At 55.1% G+C, this 24,882-nt stretch overlaps 1 protein-coding gene across 7 annotated transcripts; it reads right to left on the minus strand.

The window, feature by feature from the left end:
- Positions 1 to 968: 968 nt before the first annotated feature.
- Positions 969 to 19,071, minus strand: ZMIZ2 (zinc finger MIZ-type containing 2). Of its 7 annotated transcripts, none has more exons than XM_061165593.1 (20): positions 19,010 to 19,071; positions 12,383 to 12,517; positions 12,105 to 12,219; positions 11,570 to 11,772; positions 11,136 to 11,328; positions 10,618 to 10,881; positions 10,287 to 10,463; positions 9,559 to 9,636; positions 9,186 to 9,354; positions 8,408 to 8,552; positions 8,120 to 8,330; positions 7,353 to 7,458; positions 6,984 to 7,141; positions 6,014 to 6,081; positions 5,703 to 5,771; positions 5,210 to 5,454; positions 4,539 to 4,708; positions 4,215 to 4,454; positions 3,863 to 3,898; positions 969 to 3,506 (listed from the first exon to the last, which is right to left on the minus strand). In XM_061165593.1, the coding sequence occupies exons 2-20, from the start codon at positions 12,430 to 12,432 to the stop codon at positions 3,399 to 3,401; spliced, it is 2,805 nt and encodes a 934-aa protein (XP_061021576.1). In that variant the 5' UTR covers positions 12,433 to 12,517; positions 19,010 to 19,071; the 3' UTR covers positions 969 to 3,398. The 7 variants fall into 7 exon arrangements, with proteins under 7 accessions (XP_061021576.1, XP_061021575.1, XP_061021578.1 ...); XM_061165592.1 differs by lacking the exon at positions 19,010 to 19,071 and adding an exon at positions 18,667 to 18,799; XM_061165595.1 differs by lacking the exon at positions 19,010 to 19,071 and adding an exon at positions 17,330 to 17,502.
- Between the last annotated feature and the right edge of the window lie 5,811 nt (positions 19,072 to 24,882).

Consider the following 24,882-nt stretch of genomic DNA (forward strand, 5'->3'; position numbering starts at 1 on the left):
GAGAAGTGGACAACAGAGGATGAGATGGTTGGATGGCATTACCGACTCAGTGGCATGAGTTTGAGTAGGCTTCGGAGTTGGTGCTGGACAGGGAAGCTTGGCATGCTGCAGTCCACGGGGTCATAAAGAGTTGGACATAACTGAGCAACTGAACTGGATGGCTGGCTGATCCCAAGGTGAGCTCATAGTAACTTCCCTGAATTTCATTTCGTATTTTAGTCATTTGTTTCTTTTCCTTTAGTCAGTGTAGCTAAAGGTTTGTTCATTCTGTTGCTTTTCAAAGAAACAACTTTGCTGACAATGCTTCTCTATTGTTTTCCTATTCGCTTGCTCTAATAGTTATTTCCTTCCTTCTGTGAGCTCTGGATTTAGTTTTTTCTACTGCCTTCAGTGGTAGTTAGGTTGAGTGAGCTCCCTATCTGTAGACATTTACAGCTATAAATTTCCCTACTTAAACCGCTTTAATTGCATATTAAATTTTGGTGTGTAGGGCTACCCTGGTGGCTCAGTGGTAAATAATCATCTGCCAATGCAGGAGACGACGGGTTAGATCCCACATACCGCAGAGCAACTAAGCCCATGCCCCACAACTATTGAACCCATGTTCCAGAGCCCAGGAACCACAACCATTGAACCCACACACCACAGCTACTGAAGTCCAAGCACCCTAGAGCCCGTGCTTCACCAAACGAGAAGCCATAATAAAAAGCCTGCACACTGTACCAAGGAGTAGACCCCACTCGCCGCAGCTAGAGAAAAGCCCATGCAGCAACAAGGACCCAGCACAGCCAAAATTAAATTTTTTTTGCTCACAAAATACAATTTGTGTAGTGTTTTATACTGTAATTCATTCGTGGTTTCTCCTGTGACCCTTCAGTTTTTGAAGTGTCCATTTCCACATATTTGAGTTTTCCAGCAGATAAGCGTCTTCTCTTCTGTTATCTACATTTCACTGTGGTCAGACTACATTCTTTGTATGATTTCAACTTTTTTTATTGAGACTTGTTTCACAGTCTAACACGTGGTCTCTCCTGGAGAATGTTCCACATGCACTCAAAAATAACATGTATTCTGCTGCTGTCCGGTGAACAGTTCTGTTAGGCCTAGTTGGCTTTTTAAGTTGTGTATTTGGTATGTACATTGTGCTTAGTCACTCAGTTGTGTCTGACTCTGTGACCCTTTGGACTGTAGCCCTCCAAGTTCCTCTGTCCATGGGATTCTCCAGGCTAGACTGGAGCGGGTTGCCATTTTCCTCCTCCAGGGGATCTTCCTGACCTAGGAATAGGACCTACATCTCCTGTCTTCAACATTGCAGGCACATTCTTTACCTGCTGAGCCATCAAGGACTTACTGGGATATACAATATATGAAGCATGTGAAGCTCATGAAACCACCGCTCCCCTTGAGGATGAGGACACCATTGATACTCTCCCTGGACATACCCATGCTGTTCTGATAGGAAGCACTGTGGCCAACATGTTGACCATCTTGCTTCCTTTCATCACTGCCTCATGTGTGTGAATCCATGAAATGTATATATTTGGTGTCATGTTTTACAGGAATGCAATCACATTTCATCAACTCCCACACCTTAATTTCATCCTGCTGTGTTTGAAAAGATGCTGCAGTGACATCGGAGCTGGGGGCCCTGATGGTGTGCAATTTCCCCTCACACCCACTCCCTGCCCCCACGGGTGGAGTTTGAGTAGCTAGAAGCTATCTTGGCTCATCCCCACCTCCTGTTCTCCCCACTCCACCCAACATCCAGAATGTTACAGGCCGAGGGTGCAAAGGCCCACCGAGACCACAAGTTGGGACATTCCCAGCTGTGCCTAATGCCCCCCAGAACAGGTAGGAGCGTGCCCCCCCGCCCCCCACTCCTAGGGGTGGGCTGTGCTGGGCCTGTCTCTGACCCTGCTGCCTACCTGTCCTTGGGGTGGGCTTCTGGGCAAACCCTGGGGCTTGCCTCTCTGCCCCTTACAACCCTGGGGCCACTGTTCCTCCCGTAGCCTTTCTCTACTTCTGTTCCCTCAGGTAGAAACAAGGCTGCAGAGGCATAGGAAGGCCCACACCTGGGGTTTCAAAATGTCAGTGGGCAACCTGGAGCCGCCCCATCCTGGACACTGCCCCACATCCACTGGGGCCGGTCTCTGGCTGTGCCCCCCCCCTCCCCGACAGGGCTCATAAGCCTTTTCTGCTGGACTGGAAGGCCCACGGGGCCACTTGGGCAATGAATGCACAGATGAACCAGTATGCAGCTGGTCAGGCACTCAGACCCTGCCCCTTTGCCCCATAGCTGGCTCCACGCCTGAGGCAAGCCCACACGGTGACGTGGTGGCAGATGTGTCTCCCAGCCCTGGTGACACTTCACAAATAGCTCTCTAGACAGAGCCAACTTGGAAAATTCCAGGGACAAGGAAATTTACCACGGGTTGCAAATAGCTGGTCCTTGCCTTGAGCAGGGAGCCCCGCCCATGTGTGGTAAGCAGGTGGAGCAGGAAGGAGGGACTTGCCAGGCCCACCACGAGGGAGTCCTTTAATAGAGACAGGCAGACAGGGGACACGACTCAGCCCTGCACCTAGAGTGTGGTGGCCCCTCCTCCCCCACCTGGCGTGGCCCCAGGGTGGACGTGGGAGGAGAGGTGGACTTAAAAAACACTGTGGGACCAATTCTTCACTCTTACAGAAAAGGGGAACTTTGGGGGAACAGGCTGCTGGAGAATCTGCACATGGGGCCGAGTCTGAGCCCAAACGCCAGCAGGAGGGAGCCTGCTGCCCTCCACCCGTCCCGGCCTGCACATGGGTGAGGACAGGAGCCCACGGAGACCCAACCTGCACAGAGGAATCAGCCACCCTACATCTATTAGTGTTTCTACACTATGTACACTGTTGTGCTTTAGAGCCCCCCACCCCCAGCCTCAGTCTGAAGCCCCTACCATAGCAAGTTGGGCGAGACCAGGCCCCAGGACAGAGTAACCCACTCCTTGCTGGCCTAGGGCCAAACGGGTCATTGAAACAGAAAGGTCAACGCTGGACAAGATGCAGGCTGGTGGGAGCAGGCGGGGTGGGGGGCCTGGGTGAGGCTGGAGTTCAGGGGTGGTGGGTATGCATGAACCAGGCAGGGCTGGACAAGCATGGGCTGGCACAGATGGGGGCAGGGCTGGGCATCTCCTCAAAAACAGTTCTGCAGCTGCAAACTGGGCCAGTGAGAACCCTGCCCCAGGGCTCCCTTCCCAGCCAGTGCGGTGCAGCCTCCGGCAGCCAGGTGTCGGAGGCGGGTCCCAGCTCCAGGTGTACACGTGGGGAGGGCCGCTGGTGTCAGGTGGGGCTGGGCTGGAAAGAAGGGTGCGAGACAGCGGTGGGCACGTCCCTGCCAGCCAGGTGGTTGACAGATAGGATCAGTTGTTCTCGAAGAGAGAAAGCAGGTCATCGTTGCTGTTTGTGGGGAGGTCGGGCGGGCCCAGGTAGGACAGCAGCTCATCGGGGTTGGTCAGTTCTGGAAGCAGCTGGGGACAAAGCAAACCTGATAGAAGCTCTGGCCTGGGACCTGCCACAGCATCCCAACCGGGTCCCCAGGCCCAGCCGGGAAGTGGGGTGCCCCCCCGCCAGCCTCCAACACAGGCTAGCACCAGAAACCCTCAGCCTGCTCCTCACAGGGCCTCTTCCTGCCAAAGACTGTTCTGCAACCAGGAATCACTCGGGTTAAGCTGTCCAAGGACAACATGGGACACCCCGGCCCGTGAGGGGTCCTGAACACGAACAGCATGAATGCAGAAGGTGGAATTTTCTGCTTTGAGCTGTGCTTGCCACATTTTTTCACGTTGAACTTTGTATTCATTTATCAGGATGGAGGGACAATCACCTGTCTTTTATGCACTGGTTCTGGCTCGCACACCACCTGTGAGTCAGACAAGTCAAGTCAGACCCTAAGGCCGGTGTCACTGGCCACAAGCCAAGTCTTCTCGGGGACTCTGCATGTGCCACGTTGGCGCGCAGGTCCCGAGAACCAGGTGCCTGGACACAATCACCCCACAGCTACTCTGGACATCTGACAACAAAGATGCTGGCATCACCCAACCAGCTCTCCCCGAGTCTGGAAGTCATGGAGGAGTCACTGTCTTTCCTTCTATGAAGTGCACGGACCCTGGGGACAACAGATAAGCACCCCCGAGCCCCAGCTCCAAGTGCTCCCCAACACAGGGCCCAGTACTCACGTCCAGAGTCGGTTCCGGGGCCTCCCCTGCCCCAGACACAGGGTGCCCCATCATGCCTGTGGCAGCACTGAAGGCCAGCTCGCTGAGAGGCCCCGAGTTCACTGGGCCCAGAGCTGGCCGGGATGTTGGGGGAGGGTTTGGATGATGCAGCTGGGGCCCTGGGGGGCCTCCAAGGTTAGGGGCGTGCAGCCCCGGGGGCCCAGGGTTATGGGCTGGGTCCAGGTGACCTGCTGGTGCCATCTGAGAAAGGAGAGAACAACCTAGTAAAACGGCTCGAGGGCTCCCTGGGGGGACAGCTCCACAGCCCCTTGACTCGACACTGACCTGGCCTGGGAGGCAGGGGCCGGACTTCTCTGGCGTCAGGAGGTTGCTGGGAATGTCGGACTGATAGGAGACAGGCGGTGGCCCTGGGGTGAACTCAGTCAGGGTTGGGGTGCTGGGCGTGGTGGATGGGAAGGATTCGGGGAAGGTCCCGGGTCCCAGGAAGCTGGAACCTGAGAGAGGAGAGCCAGGTCCAGGTGAGGGCAGGGGGCTCATGCTGGCCGAGCCACGAGGGCAGACTGGCCACAGCACGGGCGGGACTCACTGCGCTCGCCCAGAGGATGTTGGCCTTTATGAAGTTGCTACTTGGGAAAGGGCATTTCTTCTCGCTGCTGCTGGGGGAAGTGGTCATGCCACTGCCAGGAGGCTGTGAGGGGACAGGAATGGGACCCACCATGCCCAGACACTCCCACCCACAGGGCTGGATGCGGCTGGTCTGGAAGTGTGCCAACACAGACCTCTGTTCCAAACCTCTGGGGAGGTGGATGCAGCCATAGCCTGGGCACCTCTGCCCAACCCCCACCACCCAGCTGGGCATCTGTACCCCCAAGTCCCCAACCAGGCCCCCAGGCTCGTGGCCCTCAGAGCAATGCGTTCACAGGTGGCAGACTGGTGGGAGAAGCTGGATCATCGCCCAGGGCCCTAATTTTCCAGGGCGAGTCCCCTGTACTCACCCTGGCTGGGGTAGTCGCCAGGGGCTGGGGCTGAGGGGGGCTGCAGGGGGGTGAAGGGTGTGGCACCCGGGCCCAGGGCGGCGATCATCTCCATCACGCTGGGCATGAGCATGTGGGCAGGGCTCACAGTGCGGCAGCGCTTCAGCACCGGCCCATCCGGCTCTTCCTTGACGTGCAAGTCAGGCTTCACCGGCACTGGCTTCCAGCTGCACGTGGGGTCGATGGTGATCTCCTCGTAGTCAGAGCTGGGCAGGGACAGCAGGGCTGGTTACCACCTGCCCCGCCGCCTCTCCTGGCCCTGCACTGCTTCTAGGCCAACCTTCCACTCAAATGCTCGTGGCTGCCCAGCACGCTCCACGTGCCTGTGGCATGCAGGTCGGACATGGATTCCGTCCATGGCCTGGAGCTGAGCCCGCTCCATGCTGATTCAGCACGGGGTGTCTCCGCACCTGTCCCAGGGCTGCCCTCTGGGGCTGCAGGAAAGAAGACTTACTTCTGAATGTAAATGAGGATGCCCAGCATGTACTGGTCCACCTCGAGGCCCTCCAGCAACGCCGTCTTGCTGTAGAAAACCAAGGAGACACAGCTCAGACGGCTGGCCCGACCTCACCTGGGGCACGGACCCCGTCATATCTCTGCCCCCGGTGTGAGGTGACCCTGCATGAGGTCCCTGCCTAGAGCAGCACCATCCTCACATCTGGGGCAGGCACTTCTCAGTGCTGATGGAAGGAAATGACTGTTAACAGCCTGCGAGGACGTGCCACCCGCCCCCAGAGCCACGGGGACCGCTTCTGACACACTCACTTGCACACGGGGCACCTCCAGGTCCCTCGCTCACAGTTAAGCTGTAAATAGGACTCCAGGTCAAAGCACTGCAGAGAAAGGGGAGACAGTTACTCACACTGGGGCTAGGGGTAAGCCAGCCATGCCCTGAGAGCCAGCCCTGCAGTTCTAGGGACGTGGGGCTTATTTACTGCATGTTGAGAAGGCGCATGTGCCAGGCTTTCACCGTGGCACCATCCTCACAGACATAAGAGACAGGATGCCTACAGAGCCCTCATGGGAATGACATGTGGCCAAAGCAAGAATTGGTCAACCGTGCTGATAGGGAACAACTTCCAGGATGTGGTGTGGAAGAAAAACATTATGCAGAGCGATGGGTATACTGCTTATGTAACCAAAGATGGAGGGTGAGGGGAGAGTGCGGGTACGTGTCTACCCACAGAGTGTTTCTGCAGAAGGAACCTCAGGTGCTGCTCCTGGGGGCAAGGCAGGGAGCAGACTGTGCCCTGCATCCCCGATGCTGTTTGAAACGGGAGCCCCAGGACTTTCCTGGTGGTCCAGTAGCTAAGACCCGTGCTCTCAGTGCAGGGGGGCCTGGGTTTGATTCCCAGTCAGGGAACTAGACCTCACATGCTGCAACTAAGAGTTCACATGCCACAGCTAAAGATTCTGCCCATAGTAACTGAAAGATCCCATGTGCCGCAACAGACTGAAGATCTGCATGCCACAACTAAGACCCACTGCAGCTAAATAAGTAAATAAAATAGTACATAAGTAAAATACAATGGAGCCCCAAGAGCCCAGTAAAATGGCTGTTATACTTAGGATAATATTAGAAGAAACAAAAGCCAAGCCTGAGGGAAGAGGGCAGGGGAGCCAGGCAGCCTGTCCACGGGCTGGACTGCCCTGCCACCCACCAGCTGAGGTGCTCAGAGGACACATTCGCCAAAAACAGTAAAACGGCAGCAAAAGCTTTGGGGTGACCACCCACCTGTATGTGGCGACAGTCGTGGCCCCGGGCAGGGAGCTGGATCCTGCGGAAGGTGATGGGGCACTTGAGGGCCACCTTGATGGCTGTCTGCTCCACCCCATCCTCTCCGTTGGGCCCTGGGGTGCCAGGAATGGTTCCGCTGCTGAAGTTCCGCTTTACTGACACCAACAGGGGAAAGCAAGTCGTGAGTGAGGGCTGCCAAGCGGGACTAGGCCACTGCTAGCTCAGCACCTCTGAGGGCCATTCTGGGACTGACCGCTCCCCCCGGCATGGAGCCCCTGACCCCGAGGAGACAGCCGTGTCTAACATGGGGACGTGCCAGGCGTGGCAGCGGCCCCAGCAGAGCTGGGGAGCGCGAGGGCCACTCACTCTTGGTGATGCAGTGCTCGGCGGGCAGGAGGCGCTTCTTGAGGAGGCCCTGCAGCACGGAGCGGACGGATGGCCGATGCACCAGCTGCAGCACGAAGAGGTGAGACTGCAGCGGGAGGATGTGGTCAGCGGGGGGCGGCGCGGGGAGGCTCTGTGCTGGCCCACCCTCCTCTCACGGCCAATGCACAGGTGGGCTACTGCCACGCCTCCCCAGGGAGTCAGGAGCCCACACCCACACCTATTGGTAAAGCTCACTGTGTGTCTGAACCAGTGTTCAACCACAGCCTCTCTGTTGAAACACAATTATTCGAGAGGCCCCTGAGTGCACCCTGCCTACAGCATCCACTGGTATCTTATGCTGGGTCCACGTGATAACATCCCAGGCCCACAGGGCCACATTAGGATTGCCTTGCCTCTGCTCCCTCCCACCTAAGCTGATCAGAGCTGTGCATCTAAGTGTCTCTTCTAGTGCTGGATCTGGAGCTGCCAGAACCCAGATGACTCCTTAACAAGGATTCAGGGTCAGCTGGGACTCGGGACTTTGTGAGCTTCTTCCAGGAAACAGGCAAGCTTAGCTTGCTTCTCTTACATAATTAACATTTGATGCTTACATGAGCATCAAATCTAGTTATTGAACCTAACTGGAAAGCTGCCAGGACATTTTTAACTGAGACCCTTTTCTCTAAGGCCCATCACGGGAAGGAGGAGAGCCAGTGCCATCTTCTTCAGTGATGATGGCCCCGCCCTGCCCTGATACGGGCACTCACACAGCAGCAGGCGGTGACGGTGATTTGGATGGTGTTGCGGCCCGGCTGGCACACGTGCTTCAGGTAGAGGGGCTTGTGGGAGGTCTTGTTGTCGCCGCGCTCGATGGTGAGTGGGGTGGCGTTGACACTGACCTGCACCGAGGCTGGCCAGTTGGTGTTCATCTGCCGGTCCTCGTGGTGGTAGCACTTGAACTGCAGCTCCAAGTCAGGCCTGCATGGGGAGGACGGATGCTGAGAGTCAGGGGGCGGCGGGTGGTGCCGCAAGCTGTGGGGCAGGCGTCCGCTCACCTCAGCATCAGGGTCTTGTAGACGGAGTCTCGGAGCTGGAAAGCATGGTTGCTCACCGCCAGGTTGTGCTGCAGGCGGAAGGGCTCCAGGACCACCCCGTCCCGCACGGGGAAGGTCAGCCGCAGCTCGTCACAGGGGCCACTGCCTGGAAGCAGGCCACGCAGGTGTGAGCAGGCCACCAGCCCTGGATGGCCACCAGGCCAGGCAGCCTGCACCTGCCCCCATCGTGGGGCCCATGGTGGAGAGGAGTGTGGCCCCTCCTCCCCTTTCATGGGGCTGGGCCTTAGGACAGCATCTCTCCTAGGATTCTGGGCTCGGCCTTCACCTCCAATAGAAACAGGATCTTGGTGACCTGCCATTCTTCCCTGCCTGGCCCAATGATCCCTGCATTATGACTCTCAGAGAACACGCTCCCCACCCAAAAAGGTGGCGCTTTTGGTGCTTTCAGAGGGAGCAGGAGGCAGAAGAGGTGTGAACGGGCCACCTGCTACCACCCCAGTGCTCAAGTCAGGGTTTTAAGACCCCAGCTGCTGCTGCTGCTGCAGTGGTCTCCCAGATATCAGGAGTGGGCTTCTGGGGGCCCATACATACCCTGGAACCATACCCAAAACTTTGGGTGCACGGCTATTTTTCTAGAGAGGTGATCTACACCTCGAATAGATTTGCAAAGAGCTCCTTTAATAGAAAATAAAGGTGAAGGCCTTCCCTCACCCCCCAAGTTCCCTGCAGGACTCTCCAGAGCCCTTGCCCACCAGTCCTGAGAGCAGACCTCACTCACCAGGTGGCGATGGGTGCAAGTTGCTCACACTGGGTTTGAGGTCAGGCAGGAAGGGAGACTTGACCTCCTGACTGGTAGACATGTAGGGGATGCTGCTGCCGGGGGTCATGGGTGGCGTGGGGCTCCCAGGCAGTGGGGAGCTGGGGTAGCCAGGGATGGAACGAGCGGGCTGTGGCGTGGAACAAACAGTGGAGGTGGACTGGTGAGGGGGTGCTTGTTCCTGGAGCACCCGCTGGGAACGGTCAGGCCAGGGATGGGCAGGGGCCAGCCCCAGGGGCGCTTGGCTGGGCCTCCACATGCCCTCCTGCCTGAGTGCCCTCTCTCCCCGCACCCACCCCGTGGGCCTCCCGCCCGCTTGCCCATCTGACCATACCCCGCTCAGGCCAGGCTGGCTGTAGCTGATGCTGCCTCCGTTGAAGCTGGCACCCTGCCCGTTGAACTGCTCTGCAGGCTGCAGGAGAGAAAACCGCATGTGTGTGGGGCTGCCGCCTGCCTCCAAGCAGGGCCTGGAACCGACCCTAGGAGAGGGCTGGGGACAAGGGAACTCGGCACATGCATGGGTGGGTGCTGGTCTTTTTTCTTTATATACTTTTTGGGTTCCCCAAATAACCTACAGGGAGCACACACAGATTTCATAATTTACAGAATTACCACTACAGAAAAAGAGCTGACCCCACACATCAGAGGGATTTACAGGGAAGCCACAGAGGCTGAAAGGACATAGGTACTCACATCTCCTTGCCCTTCTCCAGCAGCATCTCTACCACTCAGGCCCCTCCTGACCCCTCTGGCCTGTCCCCTTGCTGGGCTACTTGGTAGCAAGCAGAGGAAATGGGCACACTTCTCCCTAAAGTGGCTTGGTACCTGCCTGACAATCCCTATGCCATACCTCTCACAGAGGCTCCTTTCACACCTGCATGCCTGTCCTGGGAGCTGCCCTACACTAGTCGGGACCCCTGTGAAGCTCGTGGCTGCCTGTCACCTGAGCACTCCAGGGCCCACTCCCCAGCCGGCCCTGGCTGCCTCAAGGTCTGTCTGTGTCCCACAAAGCTGGGTGCAGGGCCAGCAGGGGCCGCAGAGGCCGGGTAGAGCCGGCCCTACCTTGAAGTGTGGTCCCACAGGGCTGGCGGTGGACAGGGATGGGCTTGTGCCCTGCTGCAGGGGCAGCCTGTGCCCGGGGTAGGAGGATGGGGCAGGGGGCTGCCCGGGGCTAGGCGCATACTGGGTGGCACCAGGCGTATACTGGCCTCCTGGCAGGTACTGCTGCCCAGGGTACACCTGAGGAAGGAAAGAGGCAAAAGGCCCAGAAGAAGAGGTGTCGGGGAAGCCGGTTCCCACAAAGGGACGGTGGAGTCCCTCATCAGGTATGGCCAGTTCTCTCACATCCAACGACTCTGATGGCCCTCGTGAGGAGGGAAGCCCGGCTACTCACCTCGCCCGAGTAGGCTCTCTTGACACCCTGTCGGGGCAGCGGCTGGGCCTGGGGGGGGCCTGGGTACCCTTGCTGGGGCAGGCGCTGCCCTGAATAGAGGGGCGCCATGCCCGCTGCCCGGGTAGGGTTCATGCCCATGGGGCTCATGCTGGAGGGGCCCATCAGCCCTCCCACGCTGGCCGGGTTCATGCTGCTGGGCACGCTGGGCCCTCGGGGACCACTGTGCTGCAAGAACTGGCTGTTAAAAGACTGTCCAGCCCCCATCTGGGAAAAGAAGACAAGAACCATCCAGACCTTACCCACCAGTGTGGGTGTCACCCCCAAGCCCACCCCTTGCAGGCAGGCTGTCCCCAGCCCGGGACCTCTCCCCTCAGCTTCCCACTCCCTTCCTGTCTCATCTCCATCAGCCCTGAAACATGGCCTGCATGTCCCCAAGTCCTCCACCCTGGTTTCCTGACAGGCCCCCGTCTTCCGGGCCAGCACACATGGGCCACACAGGAGGAGCTGTGGGGCCTCACCGCTCCGTACTGGCTCAGCTCCTGGCTCTGCTTCTCCTGGAGGGCGGCCACGGTGGCCGTGGCTGTGGCGGTGGCTGTGGCGGCGGCAGCAGCCACTGCAGCAGCTGCTGCTGCTTGAGTGAAGTCAGTGGATGGCCGTGCTGAGTGTGAGGGGAGGCCCAGGCCCCCCGGCCCCCCTGGGCCGCCCGCATACCTGCAAGAAACAGAAGGCTCAGCTCAGAGGCGCTTCCCTGGCCTCTGCTGGGGGGGGCACACGGCACCTATGGGGAGCCCCATTCTTTCCCAGACACCCCATCATTATCTCAGGAGCTGGCAGGAGCAGCAAAGTTACAATAATTCCCGATCACACAGTTCCCTGGTGCCCACCAAGTAAGAAGCATCGCCCCCCCAGAGGGCTCCTGGCACACCTGCCAGGGGAGGAGGGTCCTACTTACCCGGTAGTGAAGCCAGGGCCCCCGGGGTAGCCCCCGCGGCCATACACCCCTTGCGGCACATAGCCCTTGTTGGCACCACCCTCACCGAACGCCTGCTGTCCGAGGCACTGTGGGGAGCTCAGGGCAGAGCTGCCGCCTGCCATGCCGGGCATCACGGAGCTGCCGGGGGGGCTCCCTGCAGGGCCCATGGGGTTCCCCAAAACCTACAAGGAACCGAGAATCACTAAAGGAGACCATGCAAACAACCTGCTTCGTGCAGTGTTTCTAAAGTGCTGGAAAGAAGAGGCCTGGCAGGTGAGGAGGTGGAGGTGGGGACAGAGGGGAGGGGTGGTCCAGAGGGGTGGTGGGAGTGGTGGGGAGCTGCGCACAGGTTGGGGTGTGGAGGCCAGGCAAAGACAGGAGGAGAGGATCCCATGCCATGCGTGGAAGAACTGGTTTCAGAGGACGTGGGAGACCCAGGAAGCCCTGGCTCCACGCCTCCAAGACCTGAGCTGGGCGCTGACGCCTCCCAGGGTGGGGCCAGGGCTGGGCTCACCTGGCTCTGTGCTGCGTTGCCGACTCCCCACACGGTTGTGACCACAGACAGTGATCCTGCTGGCTGAGTGGCACTCTGTTGCCAAGGCACCGCCTCATATGCGAATGGACCATCACTGCACAGAGAGGCACAGGTGGGGAGCCTGGGTCAGGAGGCCTCAGGTGCTGAGAACCCCACCAGGGAGGATCCGAAGGCTGAGAGCAGCGGGGTCCCACTCCACCACCACCCTCCCATGTTCGGAGGCCTGAGAGGGGAGGGCAGCCGGAGCCCCCACTCACCTGTGTGGTGCGGGGGGCAGGGCAGGTTTCATGGGGTTCATGGGGTTCATTGGCTTGGGAACAGCCTGAAGGCCAGGTCTGCGGGAGGCAGGAAGCAGCCCGCACTGGTGCTCACGTGAGACTCGGCTGCTCTGGCTGTGGGGACAAGGGGGACGGAAGTGCATGGAGACGCAGCTAGGAGTACCAAGCCCCGTCCTGCCTCTGTTCTCAAGGATGGAGGGTGACAGGAGACCTGGGGGCCCACTCGGGGTGGGGTGGGGTGGTCAGGCCACCCTGGCATTGGCCCGACCTTACACTGCCCACCCTGGCAAACCTCTGCTCACCACACCCCCTTACATCTAGCTCAGAAGCCAGCATTAGCCCTTGCTCGTCAGGCCCTGCCACCAACCACTCCTGGGATACCTTTGGAAGATGGAAGAAGGCTTTCTGATCCTCAAAACCTTCCACATTCCCCCTCCCTATTTGAAGGCATAGATACATATAGAAGCCAGGGAGTATTCGGGACCCAACTGTCAGAATCCACCCCAGCCCCTCTCCTCCAACCACACACAAGGCCCCCGGGTGGAGGGCAAGGCCAGAAGCACATAGGGGGCCACCAGGAGGCACTACCCCGCCTCATGGTGGGCAGGCCCTCCAGATGCCAGAGTCACAGTGTCAGCTATCCTCCAGCCAGATTAGGGGGTGGGGGTGTGTGTGTGGGTTGCCTGCTGGAACTCAGTGTGGGGTCAGCAGCTCATCCTTGGCTGGCAGCCCCCCACCCCACGGCAGCAGAAGGGTGACACGTGCCCACTCCCTCGTTCTGAGGCCAAGGGGGCTGCCCGGGGCAGACCTGACCCCTACAGGTTGCCTGACATCCAGGGTGATGATGCAACAAGGCAGGGAGGCACACACAGTGCAGTGGGCAGAGGGCTGGGGGCGACCCAATGGGGACACAGCAGCAGGGGCCAGTGGACACTCATGGAGCTTGTGTGCCAATGCTGGAAAGGGGGGATGCTTCCCCCCACCGTGTGGGGCCCGCTCTCTTCCACTTAGCACCTCAGAAAACCAGCGAGGCAGTGGCTGGCTTCTCCTTCAGGCTGCCAACGCCTTCAGACACCCCCGCAAGCAAACCCTTCACCTACCAGGCCGAGGGCCCTTGCTGGCACTCCCAGGGCCACTTTCCACACACACCTCCACTTAGCCTAACCACAGTGGCCACGGTTCTCAGGAGGTCTCAGGGGAAGCCCCACTCGACCTGTGTCAAGATTCCATCCTAGAACACCACTGCCTTTTAGGTGCTTCAAGGCCACACACACACACACACACACACACACACACACACACACACACAACCTGGGGAAGCTAACTTGCAGAGGTTCAGTCTTGCCTCCTCAGAACTCAGAGTGCCTCCCTCTGGCTCAGGAGCAAGAGGGCAGCCCTGGGACTCACTCAAACCCAGAGCTCACACTCCATCTGGACCTCACGGACAGGGCAGCCCCAGGGAGGCAGGGTTACGATCATGTCCTCTGCAAACACAGTTCTGAAGGCACATGGAGCGGGGGCTCCTCCACAGTCCCTCCACAGGACCCCAGAGCAAGTCAAGGGGACAGTGGGACTGTGGCTTGGGCCCCAGGCCTCTCACAGAGCACTGGGGTAAGCAGATCCCAGAACTGGAGCCAGGGCTGGGAGGGGAGGTGATAGATTAGAAAAGCAGAGGAAGGAGGCATCTGGTGGGCTTGTCTACCTCACACCTGGCCCTGCTCCCCTTCCCTATGCTCCTCCCCAGAGGAGTCAAGCTCCAGACCACGTGACAACCAGGAAGCAGAGGCCAAAAAAGCAAGGGGCTGGTGACTCCAGAAGGCTCAGGGGTCACTGGACTCAGGCCTACGAGCCAGAATCACCCAGCCAGGCAAGGGGAGGGCTGGTTGTCCCCAGTGGGGACAACCACCAAGATGGTAACACTGCAATGAGGGGTGGGGGGCGCTGCCAACAGATAGAAACTCTCCCCAGACCTGCTGAGTGGGGCCTGGAGCAATATACAGGGTTTTCAGGACTTAGAACATAGATAGGCTACTCTAGACTGTGGTGTTGGCAGGGGGATTGACTCAGAGGTCAATAGAACAAACGAGACAACTCAATAGAGACCCACACAAACATGCCCAATGGAAAAAGTTTTTGACAAAGGTGCACAAAGGAGGAAAGACAGTATTTTCAACAAATGGTGCCGGACCTATTGGACATGCAAAAGCAGAAGACAAACAGACAAAAAACCCCCTAAACTTCACATCTTAGAGATTAACTCAAAGTGGGTCATAGATTTTAAATATACAGCACAAAGTCAGAAGAACTTTCTTAGATCTGACACCAAAAGCATGATTCATAAAAGGAAAAACTGAAAATTTCTGTTCTGTGAAAGACCCCACAAAGAGGATGAAAAGACAAATTACAGACTGGAAGAGATATCTGCAAGCTACGTATCTGACAAAGGACAAGTATCTAGAATAAATAAAGAACTCTCAAAATGCAAAAGTTAAAAAAAAAATTAGAAGACAGGCAAAAGATATGGAGATATTTCACCAAAGAGGATGTACAGATGGCAAATAAACATCCGAAAAGAGGTTCACCATCACCGGCCATCAGAGAAATGCAAATTAAAACCACACTGAGGTGTCACTACACACTTACCACGATGGCTAAAATAAAAAAACAGTGGGATTTCCCTGGTGGTTCAGGGGCTGAGACTCTGCACTGCCAATGTAGGGGGCCTGGGTTGGATCCCTGGTCAGGGAACTAGATCCCACGTGCTGCAAAGATCCCAGATGCCACAACTAAGACCTGGCACAGCCAACAACAAAAAAAGTGACACCATCAAATGCTGGCTGGGAGAAGTTGGGTCTCTCATGCATGGCTGGTGGGAATATAGAATGGCACAGCCACTCTGAAAAATGATTTGGTAGTTTCTTATAAAACTAAGCATGCAGCTACTAGACAACCAGGGCTTCCCTGGTAGCTCAGACGGTAAAGAATCCTCCTGCAATGAAGGAGACTTGGGTTTGACCCCTGGGTTGGGAAGATCCTCTGGAGGAAGGCACGGCAACCAGTATTCTTGCCTGGAGAATCCCCATGGACAGAGAAACATGGTGGGCTACAGTCAATGGGGTAGCAAAGAGTCGGACACAACTGAGCGACTAAACACGCAACACACTATATAACCTAGCAACTGTATTCCTGAACATTTATCTCAGAGGAGTGTAAACTTAGGTTCACGCAAAATATTCACACACAAAAAATGTGAATATTTATAGCAGTTTTATTCCTAACAGCCAAAGCATGGAAACGCAGTATCCTTCAATGGTGGAGAGTTAACCAACTGTGAGCCCAGAGGCATAAAAAGGTAGGGCTACTGATACAGGCACCAACCTGCAGGAATCTCCAGAGAACCATGCTGCGTGGAAAAAGCCAGTCCCCAAAGGTTACACATTGTATGATTCCCTTTACATAACATCCTTGAAATGACGGAATTACACAAATGGAGAGCACACAGGTGGCGGCCAGGGGTTAAATGTGGGGAGGAGGGAAGGGAAGCAAGTGGGAATACAGAAGGTGGGCATGGAATATCTGTATCAACTGTATTGATGGAGTTGTACCCTCCTGTGATGTTGTGCTACACTTTTACAAGATGTTACCACTAGGGAAACCCAGTAAAAGATACAGAGCTCTCTGTTATTTCTTGTAATGTCTTAAGAGTCTATAATTCTCTCAAACTACAAATTTATTTAATGTACAACCACCGCCAGCTCTCTCTCCCCACAGAGATGCCCAGGGCCATCATTTCCCACACTAAAGCTGGCTGGATTGGCCAGGCCCACTTTGCTGTCCCAAAGGGAAGAGCAGGAGGAAGACAGGGCCCTCTGGCCCAGGTCAGAGTCCCAGGGCAGGCTGTATTAGTTCATAACTGCAGCTTCTCCAACGGCAGCTCACCAGAACTCAGCCCCACTTTGAGTTCAGAGGGTGGAGTGAGGCCCAAGACTTGCATTTCCAGTAAGTTTGCAGGTGCTGCTGCTGGTACCACAGTTTGAAAGCCCCGGAGAGCTGGGGAGGAGAGGGGACAGGGCAGGTGTAGGGCGGGGGCCCCTGTGGAGGCTGCTGGTCTGGGGCCCAGGGCAGCTTCCTACATCACGTGAGTCTGGGGAATTCCACCCCCATGACTTCTCTGCTGTGGACAAGACCACAGACATTTCCAGTTCCCCCCACCCCCGAGCTTACTGAGCGGGGGCAGTGACTTCCTGCCAAGCTCCTGAATCAAGTCAACTCTCTTCCCTGACAAGCCCCAAACTCTCCAGGTTGGGGACTGGGGGACCCTCTGCTCCTGACAAAGGGAGAGAGATGTGGTGTGAGTGCAGACCCTCCTCCCCACTCCTGGTCATCAGAGGAAGAGTTAAGAAGGAGCCTGGGTGTTTGCAGGGCCAGGGCCAGCCTCTGGTGGCTTCCTGCTGGCGGGGGGCTTTCCCTGCACATCAACGCTCACTGGAAGCCAGGACCTTGGCAGAAAGCCCTGGAGTGATGTCAGTCTAGAAGGCCACATGGCTTTCTGGGGGTCAGATCACATTTTCCTCCAGTAAAAGAGCTACAGGCAACTCACTCCTCACACTCCCCTTTCACAGGACCTCAGAGTATCTGCACTGCTGTCTCCAAAGGCAGATGTTACCTTGGGTCGACCTCTTCTGCCCCAACTCCATGCTCCTTGCCTAGGCACCCAGCAGCAGCACACCTGGCGACCACCCAACAGACCCCAGGAGGGCAGTGCCAACACAGTCATAGAGCAGGGACTCGCTGCCTCCTCCAGCACAGGGAATCCACAGTTCCCGGTGACCAGCCCCAAGTAGAGGAACACTGGAGTCAAACAGGCTCAGAGAAGGAAAACTAACAACTCAAGCGTCCCAGGAGGACATAAAAGTGGGGGCTCACATGCTCAAGTGGCTGAAGTCCTGCCACTCAACTTGGAAGGCCACACACTGACTGGCTGAAGTGTTCAGAGTTCATCCAAGATGCCCGGGAAGGAGCATTGCTCAATGGCCCAGGTGTGGGAAATTCCAGAGAACAGCTGGAGGGCTGCCCTGCCCTGAGCCTCAGTTTACAACGTGGAAAATGGGTACACGGTGGCCACCCTAGGACCAAGAGAGGGGAGGAGACATGACCACCTTTAAATCATCAGCCCCGGCTCCCATCCTGAATCCAAGGGCTAGCAGACACTCCATGGGGAGGCCTGGCTGCCTCTGGAGATCAATCCTATGATTAGGAGTCCTCCCAAGGTATATCCTACCAGTCCTTCTGAATCTGTCATTCATTATCTCACCTTTCTTTTTCCAGCCAGGAACCACCCTCTGGGTGTGACAAGTCCCCAAGGCCAGTACTCACCGGATCAGGTTAAGAATTCTTCACCTAACCTGTTACCTCTATCTAGCTTCTTCAAGAAAAGCCCTCTGCTCTGGTTCTAGTGTGACAGGATTTGGTGGGTGAATCTGTGATCGCCCTATCAACTGTCTTACAGATCGAGTCACATGTTCTGTGTATTTCCCTGTGAAATCTTCTGAGATAACACAAATGACTCAAATACATCACCATGGATATTCCGGAACTATCGGAAAGAGAGTATGGGGAACATGATGTAGGGGAGCAGGTCTAGGGGAGGCAAGGAAGGTTCGGAGGAGCAGGGTAGAGGAGCAGGGTTGGGGGGGACAGGGCAGCGGGGAGCAGATGGGGGAGGCTAGGGTAGGACACCCCTGGAAGGGAGGGCAGGACACGGTCCCGCCTGAGCTTCAGTATGTCCTGTTGGGAAAACGGTATTTCCACCAAAATCTCGGCTGGGGGCTGAAAGGTCAGGGTCGCCAGCCCCAAAGCATACCTTCGCGGGTCTCACATCGCGTGCCAATGGCACGCACGGCCCGGAGGGGCCCAAAAGGTGAGCCTTCAGGCCACAGCGCAGAAAGGAGGGAGCGAGGCCAGTTTGGGAGAGGGCCCGCGTGAGGCTCCTGCCCAGACACCTCGGGCGTTTGGACGGATTCCGGCCAGCCCCAACAAAGGCTCAGGTGAGGGGTCGCCTCGGCGCGCAGCGGGCCAGTCGGCCCAGGACCACGACGCACGCGCCGCAGGTGCGGCAGGTGGGCGGCAGGGCCGGCTCCAGCCCCGCCGGGGCCCCGCCGAGGCGCTGCAGCGCCCGGCCCGGAGACGCCGCACCTGCCGCCTCCCGCACCTGCCGCACCTGCCGCCCCCGCCGCCCGCACCTGCCCGCCCGGTCCGCTCACCTCCTAGCCGCCCGGCCCGGCCCTTCGCCGCCGCGGCCCCCGGTCCGCGCTGCTCCATGCGCTCAGCCCGCCCTCAGCGCCGCCCGCCGCCCCGGGGCTGCCGCCGCCCGCGCCATCGCGCCGCCGCCCGCTCCGAGGGCACAATGGAGCCGCCGAGTCGCTCATGCATATGCATGACGCCGCGCGCCGACCCCGCCCCCAGGCCAGAGCAGTGGAGCCCCGAGCTAGCGTTCAGGCGCGGGTGGCCGCGGGCCTGCGCAAGCTAGGGCGGCTGGCCGGCCAAGAGCGGGGCGGGAAGGGAGGACGGGTTAGGGATGACCTGCGCTCCCCACCCCTTCCACACCTTTCCAGGCGCAGCGTCTGCGGAGTCACCAGCGCTTGCTCTCCGCTCTCTGCCCGGGCGGAGCAGAGGAGGCGGGGCCTGAAAGAGGGCGGATCCAGGAGGAGGGGTGGAACCGGGCGGGCTGGAGGCGGGGCCTGGAAGAGGGCGGAGTCTTGGCAGAGGCGGGGTCTGCGGAGGTGACCCGGTGTCAATGGGCCACTTTTGGGATGTGTCTCTCCTAAAAGTGACACTTTGTACTCATTAAACAATTGATCCCCATCCTCCTCCCACCCACCATTCTACTTTCTGTCTCTGAACCTGACTACTCTAGGGACCTGATAGAAGTGGAATCATACAGTATTTGTTCATTTGTGATTGATGTCTTGAAAGTCTCTCAGTCATGTCAGTCATGTCCAACTGTGACCCCATACTACCTAAGCCAGAATATTGTAGTAGGTAGCCTTTCCCTTCTCCAGGGGATCTTGCCAACCCAGGGATCGAACACAGGTCTCTCGTACTGCTGAGCCAAAAGGGAAGTCCAAGAATACTGGAGTGGATAGCCTATCCCTTGGACAGCAAGGTAATCAAACCAGTCAATCCTAAAGGAAATCAGTTCTGAATATTCATTGGAGGGACTGATGCTGAAGCTGAAGCTCCAATACTCTGGCCACCTGATGTGAAGAACTGACTCGTGGAAAAGACCCTGATGCTGGGAAAGATTGAAGGCAGGAGGAGAAGGGGATGATAGAGGATGAGATGGTTGGATGGCATCCCTGACTCGATGGACATGAGTTTGAGCAAGCTCTGGGAGTTGGTGATGGACAGGGAGGCGTGGTGAGCTGCGATTCATGGAGTTGCAAAGAGTTGGACACGACTGAGCGACTCAGCTGAACTGAACATCTTGGAGGTTCATTCACTTTGCATAATTGCATAATATGTTCAGCTTGCATAATTCTCTCCTTTTAAAGGCTGAACAGTATTTCATTGTGTGTATACACATTTTGTTTATCCATTCCTCCACTGATGGATGCCTCATAATTAACTTCTAATAATGCTGAAATTTCTTCCCTCAAGGCTACCTGAACTCTATATCTTTTGAGACCATTACTTCATTGAGCAAATATGGTGGCCTGCTCTGCTCAGACACTGGTCTGGGCTCTGAACACCCCAGTGACCATGATAGTAACTCCTCTCCTCCCTGCTCCCACTTGAAGGGACAAAAAGAAGGAAATGACTCACCAGGTAACAATCTGTCCATCAATGTGAGGATTAGGAGGAAAAATAAAAGAAAACTGGAAGATGGGGAATGCTGGGAAACAGGTGAAAGAGCAGGGCAGATTATCTGGAGACCTGGTCCCAGAAGAGACCCACATGGAGAGGGAGGCAGGCACCGTGGAACATGGCCTGCTTCTGTCTCCAGGAGGCTGTGAGTTTGGGAGAGCTGCCGGCGAGTTCCTGGAAGAGGCCAGAAACGGCCACAGTAGGGTCCTGAATTTGAACTCTGCAGGCAGGTCTTTTCCCTCCCCAGTGTAACAGCCCTAGGAGATGTTTTACTGGAAAACATCTGCCTCCCTAAAGTCTTCCTTCTACAACTGTATAAAATGAGAATTTTGGTATTTGACAGCTCTTCAGGTATTAGAAGAAACTTATTCCCTTGGAATCTACTTTTGGAAGACAAACATGCCCAGTTCTTTTCTTTTTAAAAAATATTTTATTTGACTGTGCTGGGTCTCAGCTGAGGCACAAGGAGTCTTCCATCTTTGTTGTGAAATGCAGGATCTTTACTTGCAGCATATGAACTCTTAGCTGTAGCATGTGGGATCTAGTTCCCTTGAAACCATAGGTTCAAGATTGAGACTTGAACCTATGTGCTGGGACTCAAACCCAGCAAAAACCCATTTGGGACTCGAACCCACAAGGCCAGTACTTGAACCCAGACAAAACCTTGCATGGAATTAGAACCCAGCCAAAACCCATGGATCCTGGTTTCAGGACCTAATGAAGCTCAGGTTCTTGATGTCTCACTGCAGAAAGAATTCAGTGAGAGCCAAAGTGATAGGTGAGAAGTGGATTTATTCAGATTCAGAGAGAAGCACACTCCACAGACAGAGTTTGTAGGCCATTGCAGAGGGCAACTGCTGCTGCAAAATGCATCATGGTTAGTTTTTACGGGCTGGGTAATTTCATATGCTATTGAGTGGAAGGATTATTCCAACTATTTGGGAAAGGGGTGGGAGTTTCCAGGAGTTGGGCCATTGCCCACTCCTTGGTCTTTTGACAGTGCCTTGGAATTGCCATGATTTAGGTCATACCTGAATGGTCTAGTGGTTTTCCCTGCTTTCTTCAACTTAAGTCTGAATTTGGCAACAAGGAGTTCATGATCTGAGTCACAGTCAGCTCCTGGTCTTGTTTTTGCTGACTGTATAGAGCTTCTCCATCTTTGGCTGCAAAGAATATAATCAATCTGATTTTGGTGTTGGCCATCTGGTAATGTCCATGTGTAGAGTCTTCTCTTGTGTTGTTGGAAGAGGGTGTTTGCTGTGACCAGTGCGTTCTCCTGGCAAAACTCTATTAGCCTTTGCTCTGCTTCATTCTGTATTCCAAGGCCAAATTTTCCTGTTACTCCAGGTGTTTCTTGATTTCCTACTTTTGCATTCCAGTCCCCTATAATGAAAAGGACATCTTTTTTGGGTGTTAGTTCTAAAAGGTCTTGTAGGTCTCCATAGAACCGTTCAACTTCAGGTTCTTCAGCATTACTGTTAGTTCTAAAAGGTCTTGTAGGTCTCCATAGAACGGTTCAACTTCAAGTTATTCAGCATTACTGGTCTGGGCATAGACTTGGATTACCATGATATTGAATGGTTTGCCTTGGAAGCATACAGAGATCATTCTGTCGTTTTTGAGATTGCATCCATGTACTGCATTTCAGATTCTTTTGTTGACTATGATGGCTACTCCATTTCTTCTAAGGTATTCCTGCCCACAGCAGTAGATATAATGGTCATCTGAGTTAAATTCCCCCATTCCAGTCCATTTTAGTTCACCGATTCCTAGAAGGTCGATGTTCACTCTTGCCATCTCCTGTTTGACCACTTCCGATTTGCCTTGATTCATGGACCTAACATTCCAGGTTCCTATGCAATATTGCTCTTTTTAGCATTGGACCCTGCATCTATCACCAGTCACATCCACAACTGGGTGTTGTTTTTGCTTTGGCTCCTTCCCTTCATTCTTTCTGAAGTTATTTCTCCACTGATCTCCAGTAGCATATTGGACACCTACCGACTTGGGGAGTTCATCTTTCAGTGTCCTATCTTTTTGCCTTTTCATACTATTCATGGGGTTTTGAAGGCAAGAATACTGAAGTGGTTTGCCATTCCCGTCTCCAGTGGACCACATTCTGTCAGACCTCTCAACCATGACCCGTCCATCTTCTGTGGCCCCACACAGCATGGCTTAGTTTCATTGAGTTAGACAAGGCTGTGGTCCATGTGATTAGATTGGCTAGTTTTCTGTGATTGTGATTTCAGTCTGTCTGCCCTCTGATGCCCTCCCACAGCACCTACTGTCTTACTTGGGTTCCTCTTACCTTGGACTTGGGGTATCTCTTCACGGCTGCTCCAGCAAAGCACAGCCACTGCTTCTTACCTTGGATGTGGGGTATCTCCTTTCAGCTGCTCCTGTGCTGCACAGCCGCTGTCTAGTCAAGGCTATGGTTTTTCCAGTGGTCATGTATGAATGTGAGAGTTGGACTATACTGAAGAATTGATGCTTTTGAACTGTGGTGTTGGAGAAGACTCTTGAGAGTCCCTTGGACTGCAAGGAGATCCAACCAGTCAATACTAAAGGAGATCAGTCCTGGGTGTTCATTGGAAGGACTGATGTTGAAGCTGAAACTCCAATACTTTGGCCACCTGATGTGAAGAGCTGACTCATTGGAAAAGACTCTGATGCTGGGAAAGATTGATGGCAGGAGGAAAAGGAGACGACAGAGGATGAGATGGTTGGATGGCATCACCAACTCAATGGTCATTGAAAGGTCGGGCATGTTGAGGCATGCCCCGGAAAAGTGCCGCAGGCAAGTTCCGGAGGCTGGCTAAACTTCCAGGGGCCGGCCCCCTGCAGCCTGGTCCAATCAGGTGCCGACACGGAGCCCTTGGACACCAACAGCCGCTGTAGCCCGCGCTTTCTTCCTTATATGGGAAGACCTGGCTTGGACGCCGGCCCTGACTATAAAACCCCTCCCCACCCCTCATACCTCGCAGACTCCCTTTGTCTCCTCGCTCACCCGCCCCCCGGGAGTTCTGCCCGAGAGCGACCGCCCAATAAAGGCCTTCATCAACGGTCCTTAGAGGTGGCTTTTTCTTCCCGTGGCATTTTCTAACAGTCATGAGTTTGGGTAAACTCTGGGAGTTGGTGATGGACAGGGAGGCCTGGCATGCTGTCATTCATGGGGTCGCAAGGAGTCGGACTTGACTGAGCGACTGAACTGAACTGAACTGGAACTGCCATATTGGGAGCCTACCATACTGGGGAGTTCATCTTTCAGTGTCATATCTTTTTGCCTTTTCATGTTGTTCATGGGGTTCTCAAGGCAAGAATACTGAAGTGGTTTGCCATTCCCTTCTCCAGTGGACCATGTTTTGTCAGAACTCTCCACCATGACCCATCCATCTTGGGTGGCCCTACACAGCATGGCTCATAGTTTCACTGATTAGACAAGGCTGTGGTTCATGTGATCAGTTTGATTAGTTTTCTGTGACTGGTTTTCATTTTGTCTGCCCTCTGAAGTATTAGGATAAGAGGCTAATGGAAGTTTCCTGATGGAAGAGACTGACTGTGGGGGAAACTGGACCTTGTTCTGATGGGCGGGGCCATGCTCAGTAAATCTTTAATCAAATTTTCTATAGATGGGTGGGGCTGTGTTCCCTCCCTGTTGTTTGATCTGAGACCAAACTATGGTGGAGGTAATGAAGATAATGGAGACCTCCTTCAAAAAGTCCCATGCACTGGGATGACCCAGAGGGATGGGATGGGGTGGGAGGTGGGAGGAGGGTTTAGGATGGGGAACACATGTAAATCCATGGCTGATTCATGTCAATGTATGGCAAAAACCACTACAATATTGTAAAGTAATTAGCCTCCAACTAATAAAAATAATTGGGAAAAAAGTCAAATATAATAAACTTCAAAATAATTTTGAAAAAAAAAAAAAACCCACAAGGATGCCTCATTACCTACAGGAAAAAAAAAAAAGTCCCGTGCACACGCTGCCACACTCAGTGCCCCTGACCCTGCATCAGGCGACCGCCGACCCATTCCTCTGTCGGAGACTCCTGGACACTCACAGGCAAATCTGAATCAGTCTCTTGCAGGGTCACTTCAGTATTCTTGCCTTGAGAACCCCATAAACAGCATAAAAAAGCAAAAAGATAGAACACTGAAAGATGAACTCCCCAGGTTGGTAGGGGCCCAGTATACTACAGGAGAAGAGTGGAGAAATAACTCCAGAAAGAGTGAAGAGACAGAGTCAAAGCAGAAACAATGCCCAGTTGTGGATGTGACTGGCAATGGAAGTAAAGTCTAATGCTGTAAAGAACAACATTGCATAGGAACCTGGAATGTTAGGTCCATGAATCAAGGCAAATTGGAAGTGGTCAAACAGGAGATGCCAAGACTGAACATCAACATTTTAGGATTCAGTGAACTAAAATGGACAGGGATGGGCAAATTCAATTCCAATGACCATTATATCTACTACTGTGGGCAAGAATCCCTTGGAAGGAATGGAGTAGCCCTCATAGTCAACAAAAGAGTCTGAAATGAAGTACTTGGGTGCAGTCTCAAAAATGGCAGAATGACCTCTGTATGTTTCCAAGGCAAACCATTCAATA

This window comes from Dama dama, chromosome 18 (genome assembly GCF_033118175.1).
Source record: "Dama dama isolate Ldn47 chromosome 18, ASM3311817v1, whole genome shotgun sequence".
Taxonomy (NCBI): domain Eukaryota; kingdom Metazoa; phylum Chordata; class Mammalia; order Artiodactyla; family Cervidae; genus Dama; species Dama dama.

Bases quoted from the DNA above. Each gene is read 5' to 3' on its own strand.
- ZMIZ2 (XM_061165593.1), bottom strand. From the start codon at position 12,432: ATGAACCCCATGAACCCCATGAAACCTGCCCTGCCCCCCGCACCACAC. The intron at 12,220-12,382 runs GTGAGTGGGGGC...CTCTCTGTGCAG, and splicing joins CTGCCCCCCGCACCACACAG to TGATGGTCCATTCGCATATG. The intron at 3,899-4,214 runs GTGAGTACTGGG...TCTGACTCACAG, and splicing joins CCCCGGAACCGACTCTGGAC to GTGGTGTGCGAGCCAGAACC.